Here is a 23,844-nt window from a genome sequence, read left to right as displayed (position 1 = left end):
ATGCCTGCGTCTGGAAGGGGGCACGGAACTGCTGAAGGGTTGACGAATAAACATCGGAGATGAAGGGAATTTGCACAGCGAAGTTGAAGCTACAACAATAACCTGTCGATATCACGACTGATTCTAGCCTCCCTACATAGAGAACGTTATATGAGGACTTACGGAGAAAGGGCTTTGGTCGCAGTAAGGTAGCGAATGTACGAGAGAGAGTTGGGGAGGGCTGTAGCTGCTGGGCTTTTTGGAGAAACAACATGGCTGCGGCGGAGCTCGAATGGATCCCAGAAACATTGTACAACACCGCTATCTCGGCTGTGGTGGACAACTACAGTCGTTCAAGAAGGGACATACGCTCGCTACCGGAAAATATCCAGTTCGATGTCTACTATAAGGTGAGATGTAGCTGAGAAGGCGCTCAGGTGTGTCTCACAAGCAGGACTGGGTTTCTACGAGCAGCTGCTGCTGTTGCTAACCATAGCCCAGTACAAAAGACTAAGATTAACATATCCAGTGAAAAATGGCTAAAAGGGGGACAAGCTTAGCCTGAATGAATAAACTAACTCCTAACATGACATTATATGTTAAACAGTGCGGTTTATATATCCACGTGTTGACTGTTATTTTAAGACCTAGTTCTCCCTCTACTTGGACAAATGTTAGTAATTAAATTATTTAAGATTATTACTGATTTATATAACAATGACGTGTAAACAGTGTTGCTATGTTACGTTTTTATACAAGATGTGCTTCAGAAATCAAAGTCTCAGCAGTCTGTGGGAAACGGACCAACACTGGAGACTGATGTTCTGCATTAGTATGTACCTAGTTAACATCGAAAGGGTTCAAACTGACCCAGACTGACCCCAGGTTTTTTTTTTAACATACCCTGTCTTAGCAGATGGTCCTCAACTTTAGATAAGAGGTCCTGCATGAAAATAGGTCTTTTCAATTGGAGAAAACTTTTCCATGGACCAGCCTCTTTCTTTTCTTGGGTCCCAAGTACTAGGCCTCACTAGACTAAGGGTAAGGCTCTTGTGTTAAACCTGGGGTGGTTGTAGAACTGGGGGTTTATAGATTTGGGTAAATTTCTTTTAGTTTATACTTTATTCTTAGTTCATTGTTTTCATTTGTCATAAAAATGGCAAATTCCACAAATACACAATTATTCTCTGAAGTTTTGGTATATGTTTTACTTTAAATGTCTCATTACAGGACAAGTGTTGACAGATTGCAACCAACTCGTCCACAAAAAAGTGACATTAGCAATCAGTGATATTTCATAAAACCTCTAAATTTGCTGATGATAGTAAAGTGAAGCTGTACTCATTAAATTGTGCTTGATCTCGTCATGAACAAAATCAGATCACAGTTCTGTGACTTCAGGTCAGTAACAAATAGCAAAGTGTTGATAACAGTTTAGATGGGCTATTTGGAGGTCAGTCGGATAAATATGCATATTTATCAAAGAACACAGCAGCACTGTAATGTGGAAACGTAAGGCCTGCGTTTATTGTGCTGCTGGTGGTTAAGAATGTGACAGTATCAATTTTACAACTTCAGATTTCAATTCTAATAGAAGATGTTGCCAAACCAATAAAAAGCAGGATCAACACACCAGCATTTTCATGGAAACTAAAAGTAATGTACTGGATTATTAATATGTCGGTCCGCCAGATGCAAACAAGGTTGCAGCCTGTAATGCATAAAGAGTCAGTGCAGTGGAAAGAAATGGCTACTATGAGATTCCATGTTTACAACAATTGTTGTAAACACAGCTGGAATCAAGAATGGAGCCCTACCTGGAAAGATGGCAACAAATGCAACATTAATTTAGCCATTTTGTGTCTTTTTAGTTTGTCATTTTTTGTACAACATCAAGGCATCTGTCACTGGATGTTTTACTCCTGCTGTTAGTGATTCGGATCATCTTTGATGACAGACTAGTTACAGGACTTTCTGTATTTTGCTAACTGTAAGGATATAATGTGATGTTATAGCTCTGATAAAAATTACTATAAGCAGGTGCTAATATAGACTTATTGGGGATTTTTAGGAGACAAATAGTTATATTTCTGAACACATTTTTATAAAATAATAGTGGACACTTGGTCATATATAGCAAACAATGCAACTGCAGCTAAATAAATGCTAACATCAACATGTGAAAAGCTCAGCTCTTTCTGCTTAACTTGAATAAAATAAATAAATCAATACAGTGTAGGAGATTATCTGTTGATCTCTTTTTTTTGATTAACCGATTAATATTTAGAGAGCAAAAGGTGCTTAGTAGGACATTTTTTACATACTGTGTAACAGAATCTGAACCAGGTGAAGCTAAAACTGCCTCTTGAGGAGCTCTCAATAGAGCAGTAATAGAATAGAAATAGAAAAGGTCTTAAGAAATTCAGCTATAACAACAGGATCTGTTTCAAAGACTCAATGTATGTATGAAATGGCAGTATAAATTGCCAAAGGGATTTTACAGATGGACCACCATAACATTTATATTATCATTGAGAATTTTGAGAAAACTGCTTTTTAATTTACAAAGTCATATCTCTTAACTTTAAAGCAGAAGCCAGATCAACTGTGTGTGTGAGCTCACCCAGTGGCTGCTGATGCACTGTGAAGGCTTCACTATTGAGCATTCAACTAGTTACACCTCACTGCATTCTGATGACAGACGAGACATCAGCAAACTCTGTATTGTTTCAACTCATGAATAGCAGACAGCATTGTCCGAAGAAACATTAAAACCAGAGACCGTGCTCATGATGTGCTGTAGCCTAGTGTCCACCATGTTGTTCCCCACATATATCTTATCAGATTCACCCCAAGTTCATGTGAATTTGTGATCATAATGCACTATGCATCCCCATGTTTCTGTTTCAGCTGTACCAGCAGGGAAGACTCTGCCAGCTGGGAGGAGAGTTCTGTGAGCTGGAGGTGTTCGCTAAAGTGCTCCGAGCCTCAGACAAACGGTGAGAGCCTCACCATCAACCCTTCACTTCCTCCATCCTGTCATCACTCTCCTGGTTACGTCTACTGTGACTCAGGCATAGATTTTGTCCTTGAAGAGGAGACTCAGATCACAATATGGATTCATTACACACAGATGGATGCTATAAAACCTTTACTTCTGTTAATTATAATTTTCAGTTAGCTGTACATTGTAAAATACTGTATGGTGCTGCTTATATGAAGAATATATTCCAGCAAGAATCAGTGTTCCACTACAGAAAAACAAATGTTGTAAGCTTTGGACGACTTTTCAGGGATGGATGCCCTGATTGGTGCCTGGAGAGAGGTGCTAACCTTCCTTTTTGTCCCTGTGGCAGACACCTCCTGCACCACTGCTTCCAGGCCCTCATGGACCACGGAGTGAAAGTGGCTTCAGTTCTAGCAAACTCATTCAGCCGTCGTTGCTCATACATTGCAGAGTCTGATGCCCATGTCAAAGAGAAGGCCATCCAGTTCGGCTTTGTGCTGGGTAAAGTTTCCACACTGACATACTGAGAGGGGTTGGATGGAACATGGCGGTTAGATCCTGGGAGTTTGTGTACATCACATGTCCTATGCCACTGCTACTAATCTGAAGGATGGATGAATGAAACAAGAATGTTTAGAATGATTGTGCAGAATGATTGGATGTAATGTTTCCTCTTTGTTTGCAGGTGGTTTTTTGTCAGATGCTGGCTGGTATGGCGATGCAGAGAAAGTATTTCTGTCATGCCTACAGCTGTGCACGCTCCACAGTGAGGTGCTCCACTGTTACAGAGCTGTGGAATGTTGCGTCAGGTGAGTCCCACAACAGCCTGAGAGCTTGTTCATTTACAGTTGTTTTAAACGAGTTTCCCTTACAGTTATCTGTAATTTTTATTTACATTGTGAGACAAGAACAATTTCGGACATTTGGATGTCTCTATTTCCTGTTGCTGACTATTGATGTCATCTAGCATGTCTCTGTGACAGCTCCCTTTGTCAGAAGATCCTGAGTGCTTTCATAGATGGATATGGATTACTTCATTTCTTGAGAATGTTCCACCTCTCATCCCGAATGCTTTGTTGGTTTCTTATTATGGGTTGTTGTCGCTTGTAGTTCACTGACCCCAAATTGGAAAATTATTGCAAAAATGACTTTTCTTCAATCATAGTAAATAGTAAATATTTCCTGTGTTTTTCTGTCAGGTATGTTTAATTGGTTAGTAAACTTCCATGCATCCTGTAATACATAAAGAGTCAGTGCAGTGGAAAGAAATGGCTACTATGAGATTACATGTTTACAACTATTGTTGTAAACACAGCTGGAATCAAGAATGAAGCCCTACCTGGAAAGATGGCAACAAATCCTTTTCAGGAAAAGGTTGTGAAAGTGTCTATAGGGAAGAGGAAAAGCTGCAGAAATCCCACAAATGCCTTGTGAAATGGACAGATGGCTTGTTGTGACCCATTTTAGTGTAATTTTCTTATAAGCCTGGTAAACCAAACGCATGATCAAAACTAAAGACCTTTGGATAGTGTCAGACATCCGATTTTGTGAGAGGATGTGGTTCCACCACTCTACTATTCTTGTCAACAATTTTTTCCAAAATCCCTTCCTTTCAAAACAAATTAAATTGCTAGAGAGTGTGGAATAATGCCTAAAGCAGCAAAAGTCAGAAAGCAAAACAGCATATGCTAACAGATTAGCATCTTAGAGGTGGAATGCAGAAAGCTAATGCTAACCCCTGCTCAGCTTCAATGGCTGCAGACGGAGAGAAGAATCCAAAGTCCCAAAGTAGTAAACTGGAGGAAATACTGTACATTGTTATTTCAGTTGTATACTAATCAAACAATAGCATGGATTAGATGGGATACCTTTAAAGTGTTTATTAGAGGACATATTATTAACTATACAAGTAATAAATCAAAAAAATGCCTAAATTAATTGGCTGAATGTAGAAAATAAAATAAAGACCACTCGGCAAAGGGTTTTACAAGAAATGGCAGTTGAAAAAACTGCTGCTCCTAACAGCTCTGAAACAGCTATTTAATACATAGCAACTAAATAAAACAGCTGTTTCAGAGCTGTTTTATTTAGTTTGAGACTAAATAAAACAATCTTTTTATGAACAAGGGAATAAAACTGGAAAACCTTTACCTCGAGATATCAAACAGCTTGAAGCAACAAGATCCCAGAGATATTAATGTTTTTTTAAAGATTACAAGCAGAAATTATGTGACAACCAAGGAAATTTTGACCAAATGGAATTAAATAAGTTTGTGAATGAACGGCATATCCCTGTTATCTCAGATGATGGTAGAGTTGGTTTAAAAATAGAAATAAAGAGGAATTGGCACAGGGAATTGGTGGAATGACTTGATGCTTGCTTACCGGAAATCCTAAACTGAATGATACCACAGTGATCTCAGGCTATTCTATCATACATACAAGATAAAGGATAAAATAATTTACCTCTTCTTGACATGTTTATAGTCATTTGGACAAGGCATCCTGCTTCCCTCCCCGAATCAGGCTCTAATCATTCTACTGCCAGAGCCGGGTAAACCCTCTAATAGGTGTGATAACCTGAAACCTGTCAATTTACTCAACGTTGATTTCAAAATTATCTGCAAACTATTGGCAAAATGGTTGGAAATAATACTGTCAGACATACTAAATAAGTGTGAGAATGGGTTTGTCAATATTAGAAGGGTACTGAATATTGTTTGGCTCAAAAAGAACGCTAATGATTCAACTCTTCTTTCATTGGGCACGAAAAAGGGTTTTGACATACTGAAAAGGTTGGGTTGTGGAAGTAACTATTAAATGGGTTAAAATACTATATAGTAATTCAACAGCAGAAATCGTATGAAACAAAATACTTTAAAAATCAATTAAAATCAAGAAGGGCTATTGACACGCTCACCAGTCTTTACCATACATATCCCTTTATGGGCTACACAACAGCTAATAAAGACAGAACTAGAAAGACTTGATTGTTGTTGAAGCTTCCTGCTCTTGTTTAAGGTTGCTTCATGTCCGCAACGGCAACTGCAAGTACCACCTTGGGGAGGAGACGTTCAAGCTTGCTCAGTCTTACATGGATAAACTAGCCAAACATGGCCACCAGGCCAACAAGGCGGCTCTATATGGCGAGCTCTGTGCCTTACTCTTCGCCAAAAGCCACTACGATGAGGTAAAAATGTTTGACAGCTTATGGTACTGTCTGTGTTTGTGCTGAAAGTTCTAACTCATTTTTAAATTTCTTGGTTATTTCCTAGGCATACAGGTGGTGTATAGAAGCTATGAAGGAAATTACTCCAGGGCTGCCTGTCAAAGTAGTCGTAGATGTTCTCCGACAAGCATCCAAGGTAAACCTCAGTTTGCCTGACAAATACAGTTCCATGCAGTAGGTCATTGTACTTCTGTACTCCAACGTCTATACATTTTGTCAGTATACCAATACTAATTTTCAGAGGTGGGGACTCGAGTCACATGACTTGGACTCGAGTCATTAAAATCAAGACTTGAGACTTGACTTGAAAAAATGCTCAAAGACTCAGACTTGACTTTGACTTTCACACCATTGACTTGGGACTTGATTTGACTTGAAGCTGTTTATTTGAAAAGACTTAATATTCTACTCAAAGTCTTAAAATTTAAAACACATCATTTATAAAGTGGGCCCATTAATTCATTTCACTCATTCTGTATTAACAAGCACAGACTGTTCCTCCACACTCCGTATGTATGTGTTCAAGATTTAAAAATAACAACGGGAAAAAATAAGCGACGAAAAAACGCTGACAGTAGATATGCTTATTTTGAAATTTATTTTGGCTACATCAATCATGAAATATCCAACTAAAAACCTGCAAGACCAGGATCTCAGATGGAGACTTCCAACTGTTCGACATTTGAAGTTGTGGTAGCAACTTTGGTTTACATAAGTGATGCAGCTTATCTTTCACTTGTCTGCTGTGTTTAGTCATGCTGTATATCCGGTGCTTCAAACGTATCCACATGAATGTGCACTAAGTTAGCTCAGAAAGCCGGTAGACAGTGAGCGGGGCTCCGGATCAGAAAGCAGGTTCTGTACCTGAACTCAGGGAACAGAATTTCTCTCTGTCCCATCATAATGATGAACCGGGTCCAGTTCCATCATAGGATGGATGGTGTATTCATAAAGGAAACTGCAGGAACTTGCACCCCTTTCCCACCCTGCTCCCATATTAATATTTTGCTATAAATATCTCCTCCTTCCCCCACTGCTCTTACGTTAGTTTTACCGCCCCCTCCTCTGACAGTAGCACCGGACAGAGACATTTCCCATATTCTCCAATCCAAAATTTGACAGGTATGTGTGTATTTGAAGACATCTATGTTGGCAAATTATATTCACAATAAATAGATTGTTTATTGCTGTCAGTGCATCAAGTCTGCTGTTTTTTCAGTTATAACTCTTCAAATGGTAATGTGATGGCAGTTGAAACACTATCTCCAAGTGGTATAATTTTGCTAGAAAACAAATCAAAATCCTGCAATTTTACTATCCTTCAGAAATTGCTGTAAAAGTAAAAAAAATTTACAATTGTAAGAATCCTGAACGTAACGGTGTGGGTCAGTTCTGAGTGTTTCTGGATGGTAAACACATCCAAATAACGTTATTTTGTGTCTTGATTAATAATTCTGGCAAGTTTGATTCAGGATACAAGTTTTTTTTTCAATACTGAGATGTGAAATTGGCTGTTGATGTAACTCCACTTGGACTGACAGATGTTTATTTTACCATCACATCCTGCTTTATGTGATGGTAAAATAAACAAGTAAACCCTGTTCAGAGCTTTGTCATGGTTTTCATTTCAGGTTGTATTATATATTAAGATGTTATCACAGGGCAATTTCAGGTTAAATGATCTGTGCCTGTTAAATGGGTTAAGAGGTCCTTGGCTTGAAAAAGTGTGAGAAACACTGGTTTAGATCAAAGCATATTTTTACACTGGAATGGCCCAATCAAAGTCTAGACCTGAATAGGCCTATCTCAATAAGCAATAAATTGGTTAATTGCATGATTAATTAAAACAAGCGCAATAATTTCCGTGAGTTATTGACGTTCTCTTTTTCTACCATGAACTGGGTGATAAAAGTCTTTAGTTTGGTGGATAGCATTCAATCAGCTATTTTTTAAGAACAATTTTGTTTTCAGATATTTTAGAATTCACTATGTTGTTTCTGTTGTTTTTTTTATCTTTGTTGGACATTTAAAATGTCTTCCAGTTTCAGTATTAAATGTTCATTAGAATTGAAAGTCTGACCTTTGAGAATGTCAAAGTTGCATTATTATGCCATTACCATGATGTTACTTGAGAATACTTTTTGTTTCATCTCTCTGCTCCAGGCTTGTGTGGTGAAGAGGGAGTTCAGGAAAGCAGAGCAGCTGATCAAACATGCAGTGTTTCTAGCAAGGTAACCTGCTGTGTTTAACAAGCAAGTGCAGATGAGTAAAACTCGAGTTTTTTCATGCATTGTGATGCTCTGTGTTCTACCTCCCAGAGAACATTTTGGACACAAGCATCCCAAGTACTCTGACACACTGCTAGATTATGGCTTTTACTTGTTAAATGTGGACAACATATGCCAATCGGTTGCTATTTACCAGGTGAGCATGATGTTCAGTGTTCCTGGCTGCCAATTTTTCTCTGTTGACTGACTTTGTCTAAGCGAACCTTTTGCATGCACTTGTTGTAGACCGCACTGGATATCCGACAGTCTGTGTTCGGGGGGAAGAACATCCATGTTGCCTCAGCCCATGAAGACTTGGCTTACTCCTCATATGTTCACCAATATAGTTCTGGAAAATTCGACAATGCTCTGTGAGTACAATAAATAGTAAGAATTTCCATGCCATTTTATTTTGTTCTGCACATGCTTCCTTTAGACCACATATGTCAAAGTCAAGGCCCGTGGGTTAATTATCTGTGGCCCCCTGGATGATATTTAATTACTATTAAAACCGGCCCGCAGGTCAACAGTGTTCATGTTCATGGGACGTCGGACCACTTTTTTCAGTAACGAGTATTCAAACGTGTTGCTATTTCAAATCCTGTAGTCAGACGACAATTACTTATCAATATCACTTTGCGTTACAATTTTCTTTTGTAATTAAATTTTACTTCTCGGTTTGGGAAGAGTCTATGCGACAGTATCAACAGCGACAGAAACATAAACAACGGAGGAAGATGCATGTTTTGTTGCTGGGGGCGTCTAAAATCCCATTTATAGTTTTGCATAAATGCATAAATTACTAAAGTTTTTTTTGTGTGTACTGTTGTAAGCATTAAACAATCTCCCCTTCTGTTCAACCAAATAAGTGGAGACACATTGTTGATGTAATCATTATAAAATAACTTGCTATTAAGTATTGGCAAAGATCAATGTGATTTTTACAAGTGGTGGAGCATTGTTGTTGTCAGCAGCTGGTGAAAGTAAATAAAATAGTTACTTTTAATGTACCTTGGTTACTTTCCAAATCAAGTAATCAGTAATCTAAGTTACTTTTTCAAGGAGTAATTGGTAATCTGATTCAAGTTACTTTTTCAAATTGACTATGCCATCACTGCCTGTGTGTCTTCTGTGTGGAGAAAGTTTGGCTGCAATGAAAGAATACATTCTAAGGCTCTATCAAACTTCTCAGAAACACACAAAGACAAGAATATGAACGTCATAGAGCATGCATAATAATGCAGTTTATAATGCATGCATTTCAATTTATATATTTACCTTGATATTAAGAAACATATTTAGTTTTTCAAAACAATAAAATTTTTTGCTGTTTGCCTGTTGAAAATGTTTTCCCTTGAGATTACTGACAGTCATAACAAGATATTGCTTTATTCTTTTAATGTACAGAACATGCAATTTTTCTTTGAAGGAAGTTTGTTTTTGTCTATTTGCCTGTTGAAAAATGGTTTCACTTGAAATTACTGATAGATCCATAAGAAAATATTGCTTTATTAATTTAATTATTAAATAATATACACTGTGTTAGGTCTTGGTTTAATAGGCTATGTGAAATCATTTCAATATGTTTTAATAAACGGTGAACCAGTCCGGCCCTCGGCTTGTAGCAAATTTGGTTTTTGGCCCTTGGTGTATTTGACTTTGACATCCCTGCTTTAGACAAACCAGAAAATGATGAGTCACGTTTTCAGAGTCTGTGCTCTTACTCTGACTTTAATAAGGGTAGTTTGAAAATGTCATACAGATTCAGGCCACTGGCATTAATAGACAGTATAAGGAGAAAGTGGACAAAAAGTTGTATAGATTTATAACATGTGAGATTGAATGTATACTTTGATCACATTAACAACTCATCAAAGAACCAAAATCAAGAACGAGTTCGGCTGCCCAATGCTTTCTGCTCTGACCTTGGAACCAAACCGAAAAGCAGCAAAAATAAGCAGCGACCCGGATTTCATGTGTCTGAATCAATAACGCGACTCTTAAGCTGATGCTTTATGTGGATGATTCCCTGGTCTTGGTTTCACGACCTGAACACCGTTCCTGCCCTTTTAAGAACTGTTAGCTTGTTTCCAGTGTATAGGGATATAAAGTTAACTGGTCAAAATCTGAAGCACTGCCTCTGAGGCTGGAGACTTTAGTTCTCATAGGTCAGGTATTAGATATCTGGGAATTACATTTTATGATTCCTGGTGAAATTTAGGTTAAATTTGAACCTTTTATTTGATAAATTTAAATCTGACATAGCCCAAGGCTCTGTCATTATTTCTTTCCCCAAGTCCATGTAATCAAAATTAATTGTGCCCTAAAATGTTATTAGTTTAAGTCACTTCCACTTAAAATATTTTGGTTTTTGACTATCGATTTGCAAAATGAAGAAAAACCTAATTATTGTTTTAGTTTTTTTTTTTTTTATTATTTTTAAAACTAAAACTAACATTGCAAAATGCACTTTTAAAGACTTGTTATGCAAAATTTATGTTGGCAACGGCAGTAGAAGTTCACCCTGCAATCGGTGGATTGCCAGTTTGATTCCTGGTCTGCCCGCCTTTGCCGTTTGTGTCCCTGGGTTAGACACGTCAACAGTCTTCCCTGCTGGTGTTGGTCAGGATGTTTGATGCTGCAAAATTGCGGCCTGGCCCCTGTCAGACTGACCTAGGGCAACTGTAGCTACAATCCAGTAGATTTCTATCATCTACGTATAAATGTGACTTTTGAGATTTCAATTTGAGATATAATGGGCATTAAAAATAAAATTAATTATTATTATTATAAAATTAATATTTTGCATGTTTTCATACTTCCATTTAGTGCTCTACTGCTTTTGGAAATGGTCTAAGCACTTAGGGGGCATTCACACCCAAAGTGTGTGAATACTAATGTGAATGCCACTCTATTTTTGTTTATATTTTGAAGAGGAAGTTCCACTCATTGTTTCAGATATTTGCATGTAATTTTCTTCAGTTGTTGGTGCAGTGCCACCACAGGTATGGAGGTGAACAGGCTTTTCAAATGGTTTGGTTGGTTTCATGCAGTTTGGTCTGGAAGACAACTGCCAGACCAAACTGCAGAAAATGGACAAATGTTGCAGTTTTAATCACTAATCAAGCCAATTCTACTGGACTATCAGGTGTGAAAACACTCCATAAAACTGGATTAACTGTTTATTGAGAGGGAAATGATGAAATTATTAAGATTATATAAAATAAATTAATTGCTTTGGAGCTAGTTGTAATATTGAATAGCAGACAAATTTGCAGTATATTTTTGCTTGGCTTCCTATAACTCCGTCATTGTCATTTCTCCATTTATTCTAATTTAACTAGTTTCACATAAAAATATATCCAAAGTCAGTAAACCTGGATTCACTCAACAGGTTTGTAACTGGTTTCATAGTGTAGAGGACAGATCATGGAGCAGAGGAAGGTGTCCCTGTTGGGCTCTGGACTCCGCTCCGCTATGACCTCTGTCCCTCTGACTCACAGCTGCTTCTTGACAGCCTGTAAACAACTTCTTGTTTTTACATGTCCTATTCTTGGAAGTGTTTATCTCAATTTAAGCACTTTCTAGCATCTGAGTCGTGTGACACATTTGTTTTTCCCCCAGTTTCCATGCGGAACGTGCCATAGACATTATAACTCATATCTTGCCAGAGGACCATCTTCTGCTGGCATCTTCCAAGAGAGTCAAAGGTAAGACGAGTTTTGTTGGATCAGCTGGGCTGCTGCCTACTGTGTGAGAGACATGTCAGGTCCAGAACTCATACAGCCGCTGTCCTGCTGCTTTTAGACGCATCTCTGCTGTAACAAAAGTAGGGGTTGCACCAATTAGTCAACTAGTTAATTCTTTACTCTGCAATGACTTTTTATGTGCATTGTTGTAATCCCTTGATAAAACAGATTTTTCCAAGAAGATGACAGAAGATAAAATTTGAATTTTATACAATTCGAATTTGAGAGAGTTCGAATTGTATCAAAATGTAAATAATTCTCCAATTGGGTTTTGCAAACTCTAGCAAAGGCTGCCGGAATGGGGTGTTGCGTGGGCTGTGGTAAGTGCAGGCACCCCGCATATAGAGACTGCAGACTGTAGTAGTCTGGAGTTTGACTCCCCATCTTTGGTTCCCTTGACCACCCTTTCTTTTTGTCCCCCACATTTTGGGATTACTGTGCAATGAAGGCATCTACTGTTAAAAAAAAAAAAAGGAAAAATATTAAAAAGAAAGGGAAAAAAAAAAGTCGCAAGTGCCGGTGGGCAGCCCTCGCGGGTCAGCACCGCTCCGACCTATAGGCTACCATGGAGGTAGCTTAAATGCTGATCATTTAGCAAGAGCTAAAGGATCGGGCGGCGGTGCTCCCCCCCTGGCGGGTTGCTGATCATTTAGCAATCCATTTAGGATCCATCCCAGTGAGGTCGGCTCGAAACTGAAATTCAGAGCCAAAAGTATGGCAATGCCGTTACAGGTCACTTTTATCAAGTTTTAGTCATCGTTAAAAAATATGAAGTCCTGCAACCCCTGAATAAAATGGCTGTCTTTAGCTGTGCAGAGGTTTGTAACGAGCAGTTCACATAATTCAGGTGTTGAAGAAGAGATGCACATAAATGTTGCAAGAATCCACTCTACAGGCCTGAACCTGGGCCCCCCTGCTCCTCCACCCTTATTAGTTTTATCCAAGCAGCACTACTCTGTTTGTGGAGAAAGAGGTTTTTGCCACTTCAGACATTAACACTTCATTTGATGTTTCCAACAGCTCTAATTCTGGAAGAAATTGCCATCGACTGCCACAATAAAGAAACAGAAGAGCGCCTCCTGCAGGAAGCTCATGACCTTCACCTGTCTTCACTACAGCTGGCAAAGAAGGCTTTTGGGGAGTTTAATGTTCAGACAGCCAAACACTATGGCAACCTTGGACGGCTCTACCAGTCCATGAGGAAGTTTAAGGTAGGTTGTGGACATGGTCTGTGATTAACCTGGATTTAGACTGATAACCTTTGTTGAACATATAACTCCTCTCAAAAGTTCTTATAAGTTTGCTGTGCTGGAGTGATATGCTATGATGAGGAGATCAGCCTGACTACAACACTAGTCAAACATTATGTTGTTTCACATGGTGCTCTGGTGAGTGATGCACCAATCACAAATCTTAAAGCCAATTTCAGTTGGTGTAAAGCTTTGACCTGCCTAGTATTGATTTGGACCATTTCAATCTTCCCTAAATGTCATTCAGATGATTTTTTGCTGTGATCAGTCATTTCCTTTAAGTGGAGACGTTGTCTTACAACATTTCTGAGACTGCAATTATTAAAAGAATTGTCTATAAAATAAACAAGACAAAATGATTGCTTTCATACTGTAAGTTGCTTAAGCATCTTTTAGTAATGGTTAGCATAGCTAGCATTACTGAAACAGCTGTTAGTTGGGTTTATTGTAGCTAAGGTGAATCCTTGCCATCACAGTGATTCCAATAAAGCTGGCAGTATTTTGCAGTACAGCATGGTCCATGACAGGCAGACTGAAACTCAGCACCGGTGATGTGGTCTGTTGTTATTTGCTGACTGTCTGTCCTGCACTCTGTGCCATGTTGTTGTATATATTGTTTCTGACAATATATACATGATGACAATATATATATGTCATCATGTAGGCCTGTCATGATGACAAATTTTGCTAGATAATAAATTGTCCCAAAATTTTTGCAATAAATGATGGAATTGTTGTTTTTGAGATAATTTTCAAGTAATATATTGATAATGGAACAATGATGCAAGTTTTCCCTCTCAAAGATCAATAAAATTTAACCTTGTACAGCATACTAGAAGTGGAAGATATTTTAGATATCCAAAATAAAACACAAAGACACTAAATAAAAATGAAATAAAAACAACACACCACTGAAACCATAAATGAATTGGCTTATGAACAAAATTACCCCTACAAAAATATAAATCATTAGAATGTAAATGATCAAGTTTTATTTAATTTATTGTGAATTATTGCATGATTACTACAACAGGCTTAACTTCACTTTAACTTCACTTGCTTAAGTTAAAATAGAATTTTAACTTAAGCATCTAAGAAAATTTTCATAAAACGCTGTTTGCTCTTAAGTATGGTGTAATTGTGTATTGGAGAAGGAGCTTCAAGATTCTGGCAGGTTACCTGTTAGACCTCTGTCCTGTTTATAAACCCTGACTGTGGCGAGGACCCTATTTCCCTCTGCAGCTCTTGTTATACTGGATGGATAAACCCAAGAAATATATTTTGTTCCTTACATATCAACTGGGCCTGTTTTTTGTGTAAATGTGCCATCAGGAGGCAGAAGAGATGCACATCAAAGCCATCCAGATCAAGGAGCAGCTCCTGGGCCACGAGGACTACGAGGTGGCGCTGTCTGTGGGCCACCTGGCTTCCCTCTACAACTACGACATGAACCAGTACGATGACGCAGAGAGGCTCTACCTGCGCTCTATTGCTATCGGTCAGTACCATGAAAATATGGTTTCAGATGGACAACCTCGTCTTTGTTAGGATTGATCAATGCTTCAATTTTGAATTTACTAAACATTTTTGTGAAATTGAAGATCTGGTTTTAAAGTTACATTTATTACATGACAAGGCAGTATCTAGGCTAAATTCACTGGCTCTTGTTAGTGACTCAGGTGGACAGATGCAGTTTGGAAACCTTATCATTTAAAGGGGCAGTGTTATGGAAAATTGCCTTGTTTGAGCTCCATCTCGTTTATATCATTCTCACATTAAAAACATACCTAGGGTGTTTCTTTGATTCCTTCATACATGTTTGAAAAAGCCTTTAATCTATGACTATAGATCTATCTATCCTTCCAGTTTATCATCCCATCTGCCTGCGTCAGTCCATTTCTTGTCATAGCCTCCTTGTTCCTGTTTTTACAGGTTCCGTATTAAAAGCTATATCACTGCCTACTTATCTACCATAAAACCTATTTCATGTGCTTCTTCACAGGGAAGAAGTTGTTTGGCGAAGGCTACAGTGGGCTGGAGTATGACTACAGAGGCCTGATCAAACTCTACAACTCTGTAGGAAACTATGAGAAAGTGTTTGAATACCACAATGTACTGTCCAACTGGAACCGACTGAGGGACCGACAGTTTGCTGTAGCAGATGCTCTGGAGGACGTCAACACGACCCCCCAGCAGACCCAAGAGGTGGTCCAGGCATTCCTACAGGCTCAGAGTCTTGGCCCCCACCGCCCATGTCTTGGCTGACTTTCTTCTGCCCCCTCCCCCACCAAACTTATTCCAAAATGGAGAAGAAAAAATAAACCAGGCTTTAGTCTGGTGAGACCACAAACAAGAGCCCCCATGTGATGCTTCTGTTGCTCACTGTGAAATAGTCAAGTAGAGTAAATGTGACCATCACCGGCTGGTTGGTTGACTTGATTGTCTCTGCAGCTGCCAGTACTCGCACAGACACACATGTAGTCATTCAAAAAGCAAAAAGACACGACAATTAAAGCTCATTTGTTCACAGACGCAGAACATCATGCTGCATTTCTCCAGAAGGAGGAGGAAACCTTCACACATCCGATGCTCCTCTCTCACTCGCCTTTATCTTCTCATGCTGAGAACCAGAGGACTTTTTTTGGGAGGGGGGGTTAAGTTGGAGGGGCATGGAGTTCTCTGACACAAAACCATGTTTCTTGGAGTGTGTACCTGGCAGTATGTGAATCCTGCAAGAAGTACTTACTCTAATCACATCTTCTGTCGTCACAGATGGAAACAGTTGGCTATTTTTCACACTCATCCAGTTAACTAATACAACACATTGTACTTTTAAGTTGAAGGCTTCTTGTAACTTTTATTTTATTGGAGTGGACATCAATAAACTCCTGCTTTGAAGTGCTTGTTGGCGTGAGAAAACCAACAGTGGAATGTGTTAAAACCAGCGGGTATGTTGTTACACATGCAACAGGCTTCACATGTCTCTTTTTTCAGTTGTTTTTCTTCCTCAGCTCAGTATGACATGGCTTCATTAAAATATCAACAATTTGTATGCTAAAGTGTATGATTATGTAGCCATTTGTTTATGCTTTGTTACCCAGTCATGAACTCTAAAACACACCTATGTTAACAAAGGACATGCAAGGAAGTGAGAAGAGGAACCTATTTCATGTGCAAAATATGTGTGCATGTGTGTGACTGAGAGAGCAGGTGTGTTCACAAACAAAATCTGGGTGCCCAAATGCTCCACTGAAGATTACCAGCTCATAGTTAACAGACTGTTGGGGGAACCATACTTAAAAGTGCTTCATAAACTATTCTACCTTTAAGGGGACAACCATGGGGAGCAAAGATGTGCATGTGTGTGTGATTGTTGGCAGCCTGTCAGCTTGTCCATTGGGCTTTCTATCACTCCCAATTTGTTGTGCATCTCATTGCAGCAATATGCACACGCTTTGTTCTTTCAAACTAACCAAGCCACCGTCAAACCAGAATCTCATCTGGCCTGCAGAACTACTGGTGTCATTATCAGATACAGAACAGGCTCAAAATAATATGGAGTATAATATTTATAAAAGCAATTGAAAATGGTTGTAGTCAAATTACAAAATATAACCCGTCACCAGACCCGAGTTGTTTTTATAATAGTGGAATATGTTCATGTTTTTAATTTTAGTCCTGTCATTAGTACTGTACTGTACAGGAGAACATGTTGGCTGTGAACTAGATGTGAACTGCTTGCATTGACCTGTACAAAATTGTGCCAAAAATTATACCCAACTTTTTCTTTTGCACCATGTTGTTGCCCTCTGGTGGTTAAACTGTGTAATGGCATCATAAAAAACTGCTTCATTTATTGCTCAACTTACAATCAGTGAAAGTATTTGTTCCCTCTTAAATATTGACACTTTGACAGGAAAAAGTTCATTGCTTTGTGAAACATTGTCATGCATCATTTCCGTGACTTAAAGGTACAATGTAACAATTTGAAAACTATTTTGGAAGTTCTGGCATCTATATTTGCAGTTCATGGAAACCCTTTGTGTTCCACCTTAATTTTAGATTCAGTTGATCCTGAAACTGGCTGAGTTGATGCTATCAGAGCAAAGTTATAGTTGAAGACCTCTGTAGCTGTGTAGGGAAATGACTGATGGCATGTACAATGAAGGCCAGGCCAACAAGTTTAGACCATATCTACAACATGAGTAAAAAAAATGCCTTGAGTTAACACTGTAGTGTTGGTGTTTTTTTTTTAATTATTATTATCATTTATTAATGAATGAAAAAAGTCTTAACCTTTGCCTCCAATATCTTGTTGCACATCTTTTTCCAAGCATTCCACCTGTAAGACCATTTCACTTGTGATGCTTAAGTTTTAACACGTCTCCGAGGGCTTAAGAAGCTGCATGAACACTGTGCAACAGATGGGTAAAAAATGTGGACCGTCCTTATATTTCAATTGGAACAAATCAATCCTTATGCTCCTTTTCTTTAATTCTCATCAGATATTGTAGAACCTTTGAATTGCTCACAAGACCTCTTGCTTCTCATGCAGTGGGTTTTCTCTACTTGTGAACACTGAGGAATAAAGGGAGTAGTGTTGTTGCAGTGCTACATGGTAGATGAAGGCAAAGTGAAGTTGTGACCTCTACAGCCCTTTCCTCATCTGCCCCCAGCCCAGTAGTCTCACCTGCTCTTTGGATCAGGTGGTGGATACCAAATGCAATGAAAGGATATTTTTGCTGTTCTTCTGTTACTGCTTCACTCTTGGATGCAAAAAAACCCCCCAACATTAAAAATGTATATTATTGGCCACAAAACTTTTTTTTTTCTTTTATTCATTCAGAATTTCTCTGCAAATATTTTTATTTGTAGAACTGTGAACAGTTGAATAAGTGAAAATGTAGATTATCTTGCAAAAACAAAAATGAAATGAAGGAATTACTTTTAATGAAGTCACTAGTTTCGTAATTGTTATCCTGTAAAAATCTCTTAATGTCACTCAAGCATTTTTTTTTTCATTATTATTTGAAGGGGCAGTATTATGTATTTTCCAGGCACACAGTTTCATTTTATAGCATGTTTTTACTAGCATTTCACAGAGAAGTAGCTCTTATAATGAGCTTGGATGTGTCAGTTCTGCAATGTGGTTGCTAACTGCTTCTGGCTAGTTTGAAGGAGCTGAATGAGGGCATCTCAGGAGAGGGCTGCTCAGTGACGCTGAACTCTGAAGCTTGGAAACTGCGGCCTGAAGGAGGAGTTGCCTCTCGAAGGTGGAACTCAGTCCAACCAGGTGTTTTGAGCTGCTGAATTGTAGCCATGGAGATTAAATTATTTTTTTATTTTTCAAACATGAATGAAAGAATCAGGTCAACACTTCAGGAATGTTTTTGATTAGGAAATTCTTATTCAAAAAGATATTTTAAAAAGTAGACTTTACATAATACTGCCCCTTTAGGTTTATCAGGCTCTCTGGGAACTTCTAATTAGTAATCATTGACCTTCTGTCTTCTTGAACAAGAAATATGAGGCACAAGTCCGCTTTTACTCAGTGACCACTACTGAGGACCCTGAGGTCACTGTTCTTGGGACCCTAGCTGTGTATCCTCTGTCTTCACACTCTTTATCTCTTTCAGTAAATTTACTGCACAGAAAGGACTGAGTGAATGGAATTTCATGTTCCTTTTCTGCAGAAGAGATGTACAGTTAACGAATGAGAACAGCCTGAGTTCCCCTGGGACTATGTGGTTATTATAGTGCTATATGATGTTGAGTGAAAACAGGAAGAAGTTGGAATAGAGTCTAGAGAAATTGATGTACACTCTGGAGAAAGAGGTGTGACAGTTAGTAGAGGCAAGTCACATTGCTTGTGTGGATTAGAGGAAGATGTGTGGAACAGTGAAGCTGCAAAGGGCATAAGTCCAGAAAGTAAATGAGTTACTAGGTGTAAACAAATTTCCCACAGTCATTGAAGGCAGCACTGACAAGTATCGTAAGGTGCAGTGCAGGATGTGAACAGCAGTGCCACAAGTCTGCTGTCGTTGTCAGTCTAGGAGGAGAGACTTTAGGTCAGGGGTGCTCAAGTCCAGTCCTCGAGAGCTACCGTCCTGCAACTTTTAGTTGCAGCCTTACTCCAGTAGACCAGGCTCAGCTATGAACAGGCCTGGTAACGAGTCATTCATTTGATTCAGGTGTGTTGGAACAGGGATGCATCTGATAGTTGCAGGATGGTAGCTCTCGAGGACTGGACTTGAGCACCCCTGCTTTAGGTGGTAGATGGAAGCTGAATCATTTAGGAATAAAATCTGATAAATGTGGCAGCAGCTTTCTTCAAGAAGTCTCTTTGTTTCTATTGGCTGTATTATTTTACATCAGTGCACTTTGTGCCATTTCCAAGCTCAGGGCCTCCTCTGGACCCTAAGTGAAATTTGGTTTTGGGGCCCTCAGTTTCTGCAAAGAAAGTTGACTTGCTCCAGTCAACAGTCAGCTCATTGCATCACACACCTGCAATAAACGTATTGCATTTCTGACAGAGCTGTAAGCTCTGTCAGAAAGTTCTGCATTTCTGACAGAGCTTTCTGACAGCTCTGGTTATTTATATATCGGCACTGATATATAAATTTATCAGTGCCGATTTCCTCAATTTTGGGTGATTCATGATCGGCTGATAAGGTATAAAATATCAACCTCTGTTCATGTCTGCATGTTTGAAGTTAACAGTAGTAAACCCACTGTTAAAACTCACTGACTTTCCTTTCTTGCTACATTTATCAACATTTCAGACAAAAAAAATTGGTATCCAATATAAAAATCGGCAAGTCAGGCTTTTGAAAGATCAATAATTGCAATCGGCCACCTCAATCGCTGCAGCCCTAATTAAAATGGAACATACAAACATATTCATGACATTCTTTGATTAAACAAATTTCTCTTAGGTGAAATTACAATAACAAAGTATAATTTATGTCAGGTGAGAAACCCAGCAGTGTTTCTCACCTGAAGATGTGGACCGGTACCGGGCTAATTCTGAGCCTTCAAATGATTTTATTTGAAGAAGTTCCATATAACTTATAAGTTGATATAAAAAAAATGCTTGTTTTAGAATGATATATGCTCAGCAGCAAACAACATATCACCGACTACAGCTTCATGTAGTTCATTGATATATCAATGCTGTAGCCATGTAGCCTGATGTAAAAACATTTTACTACACAATGTAGTATTTGCATTTCTGACAGATTTTTAAAAAAGCTTTAAATAACTATTGTTATTAACCGTTGATCAAATATGCCGTTTTGACTCAGTTAAGACTCAGTTTCACACAACTACAAACATTGTAACATAAATATTTGGATCACATGAACACAATCAATGTTCATCATTGTGTGACGCGAAGAAGGGGGAGGTTCTTGGATTTCAGATATGGAGCGATTCTTCTTAAAACAGAACAAAAGTGAGAAAAATCAGAAAGAAACAGAGACTCCTCTGAGAGTTTAAATTAATGTTTATTATGGTGCAGCAGACCTGTGAACTTAACTTTTAAGTAACTATAACCGTACAAACCAAATCTCAAGGCATTTGTAAAAAAAAAAAAAAGAACACTGTCAGGTGTCCCAATAAAGCATTAGGGACTAAGAAAAAAGCTGTTTCAGCTAGCAAATGTGGTATAAAACTAATCTTGAAATTGTTGTGTGGCTCTTTACGGTGATTATAAACTTTATTTGGCTCTTAATGCTGAACTGGTTAACCATCCCTGTGCTACACAAATAAACTTGATTAGACTTGGTGGAGAGTTTGAAGGATTGGATGAGAGGGAGGCAGATGACCCGCTGTGGCGACCCCTGAAATAACCCATGCTTCCATTTTACATATAGTAAAGGTAAGGCAAAGGTCATTTTATAGCACATTTTCAGCAACATTGCAGTTCAAATTGTAGTACATACAATGGCCTCTGGATGTCGCTGTGTTGTGAAGAGAATGTGACAAACGAGCCACTAGGTGGAGCTACTCTCACTACTCTTGAGGTTATATATAGTTTGTTCACAGTTATTCGAAAACATTCTCGGGAACAGCTCAGTTATTGTTCACACCGAGTAAAAACTCTGTTTTGTCCAAATGAGAATCAGAAATAAAATTACTTTTTGGGTCCAGCGAGGCCAAACTAAAGTCTGTGTCTATCATTTCGTTCCTGTTTACAGGCGTTGATCAACTGACCTGTAGCGTGAGATCATGTGACACAGCACAGAGGCGTCGCTGAAAACATTCAGCGGTTCACCATATAGACACACCGCCTGGGACCCGTTTCACAATAAACAGAAAAGGCATCAACAGTTACTGTCTGAGCCGCTCGGGTTGTAAACGCTGCTTTTCTCAGATCGCAATGAAACGAGGGGAGCATGGGGGCTAAAGAGTCGAGGATAGGATTCCTGTCGTATGACGAAGCTGTCAAGAGAGGTAAGCCGAAAAGGCAGGACCCAATTCCACCTTAGCTGAGCTAGCTTAGCTGCCTGCGCTCAGGCTAACAGCTTTAATAGAGAGACACCAGGCCACCCGGTAAAATTTATCATCTTAAGATGACTGCTTTGATTTACTGTTTTGGAGCTGGACAAAGGTAAACTCGTAGCTTTTATTCTAACTGCTTGGTTATGGTATCCTATTCGGCTTGAATCAATTATATATACCTTATTAGATTTTTCTCATATGATGTGTTTATCAGTAGCTAAAGCTGTGTTTTCCGCAGTATTCTGCCCACGAAATGCTGTACGTTATGCTACAGTTGAAAGGGTTTAAACAGACCGCTTACGAATAAATTTCACTGAAATTCTATTTGCTAGACCTTTCTTCATCCTGAATAGATGTATTGTTGTTTCCGATAGCGCAGTGGGCATGGGGTGTCTTTTGCAGCGTGTGTGTTTACATATAAACAAGGTCAAGTTAATTGGTTGGTTGTTGGACAGTGTTTGGCGTGGCGTTGTTTCCATTAGAAGAAAAGCCTTGTTTGTACAGTAGGAGCTGAGCTAAGGAAGAGGGCTGGGTTGACAGCCAGTGTGAGCTTCAAGAGAGGGACGTGTAGCTCTGAAGGAACAGGGTTGTCTCACTGATTTAGTCCCTGCTGGGATACGTTAACCTCTTTACTACCGCTAGCCTGTATGTTTAATGTGAAAGCAGTTAGCTGACAGACATACAGCTACGTTGCAAGAGTGGGGAACACTTTCAGACTGTTTTGGCCTCCGTATGTAGCATTTGAAGCTGGCTATAGACACATGTGTTAGCCGTTTTAGAGCTTATACGTTTGATGTCTTTTCAGTTTGGGGTTAGGGTATGTTGGCGTATTAAACAAGCAAAAATCACATTTAGATATTTCTTGTAGAAAACGGGCATAAAAACACTGGCTAAATATTTCTTGTAGAGAGGTTGAATGCATGGCACTTGAAAGGTTATTTCTCCAAATATTCCATTTAGGCATTCTGCAGCAAGGGACACATTGAAATTGCAATGCACATTGGGCTATATATTGTGTATATGAAATGTATATTTCCATATTTAATTAGTTTTTTTGGTGGCGCTAGTTGCAGACAGGTGGACAAAGAAGGGAGAGGGAGAGACATGTTACAGAGCTTCTTAAAGATGAGGATTGAACCTCAGATAGTTGCAGTGAGGACTAATGTCCTCAATATATGTGGTGCCCACTCTTCCTCTGAACCACATTTGTTTTCAGCTTAATTTGGACAATACTGGATAACAGATTAGAGAACTTCTTGAGGCAGTTTTTGTACTGGATTTTGTTTAAGGGAATTGAATTAAAATACAATTATTTTGCCATTATATCACATGTTTCAGGTTTTTGTTTGTAAACAGTTTTGAAAACCATACATCACTTTTTGTTCTTAAATATTATGCAATTTCTCTTGGTCCACGTTGATATAAAACATGTCAAAATGTCTTGTTTAATGTTAGAACCTTGCTACTGTATGGAGTCCATGCAGAAGTATCATTGCTGCATTTATGTGTTCAGAACTGTGTCCTATATTTGAATATCCACCCTGTAAACCTCGGGAGAAAGGGAGTTCTGGGATTGATCTTATAGTTTACACCTTCTGTGAGCTGAACTGAGCTGAATTTACCTCCACCTTTCCAATAATCTTGTGTTCTTGCTTAGGGATGCCTTCATCTCAGTTATTTCTGCTCTGCATATCATCTACAACTGCACACAGGAAGACTCATGTTGTTCATCAAACATTCAAAATAAAATATCAGCCACCCTGTGGAAGGGTCCAGCCACCCAGCCCAGCCTTATCTGACCAGTCACATGGGAGCATTCCTAATTCACACAGCAGGCTTGGCTGCAGCAATGGCTGGTTCA

The 23,844-nt window shown here is 38.9% G+C and overlaps 2 protein-coding genes across 6 annotated transcripts in view; both read left to right on the top strand.

The window, feature by feature from the left end:
- Positions 1 to 17,709, top strand: appbp2 (amyloid beta precursor protein (cytoplasmic tail) binding protein 2). The gene is made up of 13 exons (XM_055045596.1): positions 1 to 389; positions 2,890 to 2,978; positions 3,336 to 3,487; positions 3,672 to 3,795; positions 6,008 to 6,176; positions 6,262 to 6,351; positions 8,379 to 8,446; positions 8,534 to 8,639; positions 8,729 to 8,853; positions 12,107 to 12,192; positions 13,252 to 13,442; positions 14,814 to 14,979; positions 15,484 to 17,709. The coding sequence occupies exons 1-13, from the start codon at positions 252 to 254 to the stop codon at positions 15,744 to 15,746; spliced, it is 1,767 nt and encodes a 588-aa protein (XP_054901571.1). The 5' UTR covers positions 1 to 251; the 3' UTR covers positions 15,747 to 17,709.
- Positions 17,710 to 21,740: 4,031 nt separating this feature from the next.
- Positions 21,741 to 23,844, top strand: part of usp32 (ubiquitin specific peptidase 32) — a 50,697-nt gene continuing 48,593 nt past the window's right edge. For 4 of the 5 annotated variants that reach the window (XM_055045501.1, XM_055045498.1, XM_055045499.1 and 1 more), the window contains exon 1: positions 21,741 to 21,935. In XM_055045501.1, the coding sequence (XP_054901476.1) occupies positions 21,878 to 21,935 (58 nt within the window). In that variant the 5' untranslated portion in view covers positions 21,741 to 21,877. Of the gene's footprint in view, positions 21,936 to 22,018; positions 22,093 to 23,844 lie in introns of those variants that run through there. The other variant, XM_055045500.1, reaches the window with a different exon arrangement.

Source organism: Poeciliopsis prolifica, unplaced genomic scaffold, assembly GCF_027474105.1.
Source record: "Poeciliopsis prolifica strain line A6 unplaced genomic scaffold, Auburn_PproV2 SCAFFOLD022, whole genome shotgun sequence".
In the NCBI taxonomy this organism is placed as follows: Eukaryota; Metazoa; Chordata; class Actinopteri; order Cyprinodontiformes; family Poeciliidae; genus Poeciliopsis; species Poeciliopsis prolifica.
This window is presented reverse-complemented; position numbering and strand designations above follow the sequence as displayed.

Coding starts and splice junctions, on each gene's coding strand:
- appbp2 (XM_055045596.1), top strand. CDS start 252: ATGGCTGCGGCGGAGCTCGAATGGATCCCAGAAACATTGTACAACACC. Junction 2,979..3,335: donor CTCCGAGCCTCAGACAAACG/GTGAGAGCCTCA, acceptor TCCCTGTGGCAG/ACACCTCCTGCACCACTGCT. Junction 12,193..13,251: donor ATCTTCCAAGAGAGTCAAAG/GTAAGACGAGTT, acceptor TGTTTCCAACAG/CTCTAATTCTGGAAGAAATT.